Raw genomic sequence first — 3816 nt, forward strand, 5'->3', positions numbered from 1 at the left:
GAGAATGAATCTCTACTGCTTCACTGAAGGAATCTGAGGCAGCATTTCAGAGCCCGCATGCCAGGAGCATGGCACACCAAAGATTGGGCTGGATGTGGCAGTATGGTCCACAGGCTGTGAAATAACCATCTGAAACTTTCTTAGTGGATGACAACTGGCCTTTTTAAGTGATCATATTAATAGACTATCGCACACGGACTAAAAGAGAAAAGCAAGTAACACAGCAGTTGTACAAAAGGACAGAAATTCATTTCTGAACTTTTGGGCAATGTCCCTGATGTCAACAAAGAGAGACCACAGTGAGAAGTGTCAGGCTAAGGCACCCCTTCACTAACTCCTCTGGGATTCTGTGGGGCATGGCTGGGGACAGGGATGGATTCATACCAGAGAAGGAAGGAATCGCAGGCCCTGCCAGCAGTCAACGTGAGGACCTTGAGTGAGACCTGACGGGCTCCAAACCACAGAAGAGAGTCTCGCCTCCTTTCCCCTCAGCTCACCTTACCTGCAGCAGCCATCTCTGGGAGGCTCCAGGCAGAAGTGTCCAGATGAGACGTGCCTGCACTTCACACCAGCCGTCTCAGGGAGTTGATGTCTTTGATGTGAGGCCTTGGCCTCAGGTCAGCAGACGGGAGGTAGCCCAGCACCTACAGGGAGTCAAGAGAAGACACTGAGAGAGGATTGAGAGCAGCATCCGCCATAGAAGAGGGGGCCCCAAAGAGCCCTCACTGTCAGTCTCGGGGGACCCAGGCATGGCTGTGAGGCTCAGGGCCCCCGATACTTCCGGCTGGGGTGCCGAGAGAAATGAGAGCCAAGGTGTGACGCCTGCTGACTCACCTGAGCAGAGGGAAAAGTCCCAGGACCTGCTAAGACTCAATGAAAGGCCGTCGTGCCAGGTCTGTGAGGAAGCTCCCCCGGAACCAGCATGTCAGCCGCTTCCTTCTGCCCACACACGGAGGAGGGAGGGCTGCTGTCTGAGAGGACAGGTGCAGGCCAGCAGAAGGCGCGTCCCTAAGCACTCCCAAGAGTCGGCCCAAGCCCCCGAGTGAGGGCCAGTGGGGCCGCCAGCCACAGGGCCTCGACCTGTCTGCCGCACGCTGCAGGCTTGGTAAAACTCTGCCACATGCGGCCGCGTGGTCACCCTCACTGCCTCCGAATGAGACTCAAGGAGGTGCCGGCACTGGTGCGAGCAGATGGCCCTCGGGGCAAGAGGAGCTCCAGGCTGCACCGGCCGTCCAGGGAGGACCCCAAGTGAGGACTAAGGGAGTCACCCACCCCGAAGAGAAGGGGCAAGAGAGAATATGGCCCGTTCCCCTCCTGCCAACCCTTAAACTCCCAAGAAAGGACTGTCAGGCTGAGACTGCCCGTAATTGCCTCTGCCAGGCCCGAGGGAGGTTAGAGCTTTGTTCTGAAGGGGCAGCCACCAGGCAGCAGAAGGGAGGGTCCCAGGACCCTTGGGTGGTGGGCTGAACGCTCCCTCCTTTCCTCCTCCTGGGTGTCATGGAAGATGGTGGTGTCAACTTCAGAGCAGCAGAGGGGATGGTGTGGGGGAGTCTTGGCAACAACTGTCATCCTGACTCTGAATGGGAACTGCGGGGACCTACCTCCCCTGCCAGCCCCCACTGTCACCCCCGTACCGCCCAGGCAGGACTGGCTGGCTGTGCCCCACGGCTCACTCTACAGTCCTCCACAGGGGTCTCAGGGGACAGGCTGAGCAGGAGAACAGGAGCCCTGTGGGTCCTCGAGCAGTGCCCTCAAGGACCCTGCAGAGGCGGCCTTGGTTAAAGCCAGGGAGGAATCTCCCCGCTGAAGGTGCTCACAGCATCTCCTTGTCCCTCCCCCAGGTGCCCTCGTTGCCTGCCTTCCTGCACACAGTCCCGCCTGCGGGCCCTGACCTGTGTCATCATGCCTCGGGGCCGGAAGAGCAAGCGCCGTGCCCGTGAGAAACGCCACCGGGCCCACAGGGAGACTCAGAGTCTCAAGGGTGCCCAGGCCACTGCGGAGGCAGAGGCGGCGGCGGCGGCGGCGGCAGCAGCGGCGGCAGAAGAGATAGAAGAGTCACCCTCCTCCCCCACTTCTGTTTCTCGGGGTACTCCCCCGAGCTCCCCTGCTGCTGGCACTCGCCAGGAGCCTCAGGGAGCCCCAGCCACTACCTCTCGTGATGAAGGGGTTTCATGCCCAGGATCTGAAGAGGGTGCCCAGAGCCAAGATGAGAAAAGTGCAGGTACCTCCCAGGCAGCACCTTCCACTCACAGCAGTTGCAGAGATCCTCTGACCAGGAAGGTCAGGATGTTGGTGCACTTCCTGCTGGAGAAGTACAAGACGAAGGAGCTCATCCCGCAGGCAGCACTGCTGAAGGCTGTCAACAGGAAGTACCAGAAGCACTTCCCTGAGATCCTCAGCAGAGCCTCTGAGATCATGGAGGCGGTCTTTGGCCTCGAGCTGAAGGATGTCGACCCCAGCAATCACTCCTACGCCCTCATCAGCAAGATGGCCCTCCCCAGCGAGGGAAGTCCGAGTGATGAGTCGGGGCCGCCCACGTCCGGTCTCCTGATGGCTCTCCTGGGCCTGATCTTCAAGAAGGGCAACCGTGCCACTGAAGAGGAGCTCTGGAAATTCCTCAGTGAGTTGGGTTTGTATGCTGGGAGGAGGCACTGGATCTTCGGGGAGCCCAGGAGGCTCATCAGCAAAGATTTCGTGCAGCAGAAGTACCTGACGTACCGCCAGGTGCCCAACAGCGATCCTCCGCGCTATGAGTTCCTGTGGGGCCCGAGAGCCCACGCTGAAACCAGCAAGATGAAAGTGCTGGAGTTTATGGCCAAGTCCACCGGTACCGTCCCCAGTGCCTTCCCAGATCTCTATGAGGAGGCTCTGAAAGATGAGGAAGAGAGAGCAGCGGTGAGAGCCGCGGCCAGGGCTGCAGCTGTTGCTGAGGGCAGAGCCCCTTCCAGGGCCAAGGCCCGCAGCTCCTCCCACATGTAGGGAGGGAGGCCGCGGGCAGTTTGCTCACTTTGTTTTGGAAGAGAGCAGTCAGGCTCCTAAATAGTGCAGAGTAGTAGGGGTGGAGGGAACAAAGCGTAGATCTTATTTATCTTCCTGTTTTAAACTAGTAACTTCTATATATTATTGATTGATTGATTTAGGTTTTTTCAAATATTTTTTTCTTGTTATGGATAGTGTGTTTTCTTAGGAACAGGAATTCGTGAATGACATTGCTTGCATATTTATTGCTGTTTAAAGAATTCTATCATCACCGTCATAGCACCTACATGGGTTCAGCAAACTGAAAGCTCTCCAGGCCGTTTTGGTTAGGATTCTTACGCAGGCTTCATTACACAGGCATAATTAATTAAAGCATTGGCCACTGGTAATTAAGTCAATCTCCAGCCCTTCTTCCCTCAGAGGTCAGAGGGTAGGACTGAAAGTTCCTAGCCCCTGATCACATGGTGGGTCCCCAAGGCAGCCCCCCACCCTTAGGGGCTTTCCAAAAGTCACCTCATTAACATAAACTCAGGTGTGGTTGAAAGGGGCTTGTTACCAGTAACATGAAACACTCCTTTCACCTTTCTTGCTCTTTTCACTTAGGAAACCCCAACAGTTTTAGCAGCTCTGGGGACAAAGACCAAATATATATTTCTTAGTATAAATCACAATTTAATTATATGCAGGGGTAAAGAAAGGGCCTTTGATAAAAATTTTCCACCGGTCCATGGTAATAACTTTTAGCAAACTCACATTAGTAGGGAATTACTCTTCTGTAAAATCTATACGTATTAAACATACTTAAATGTGGAATGTTATCAGAATTCCCAATAAAAT

General features: G+C 55.3%; 1 protein-coding gene across 1 annotated transcript; it reads left to right on the plus strand.

Moving 5' to 3' along the window:
• Nucleotides 1–1902: 1902 nt before the first annotated feature.
• LOC112401537 (melanoma-associated antigen B4-like) lies at nt 1903–2979 on the plus strand. Its single transcript, XM_024747837.1, has one exon. It carries the CDS (start codon nt 1903–1905, stop codon nt 2977–2979), a length of 1077 nt encoding a protein of 358 aa, XP_024603605.1.
• The last annotated feature ends 837 nt before the right edge of the window (nt 2980–3816 follow it).

This window comes from Neophocaena asiaeorientalis, unplaced genomic scaffold (assembly GCF_003031525.2).
Source record: "Neophocaena asiaeorientalis asiaeorientalis breed wild unplaced genomic scaffold, Neophocaena_asiaeorientalis_V1.1 scaffold462, whole genome shotgun sequence".
Taxonomy (NCBI): domain Eukaryota; kingdom Metazoa; phylum Chordata; class Mammalia; order Artiodactyla; family Phocoenidae; genus Neophocaena; species Neophocaena asiaeorientalis.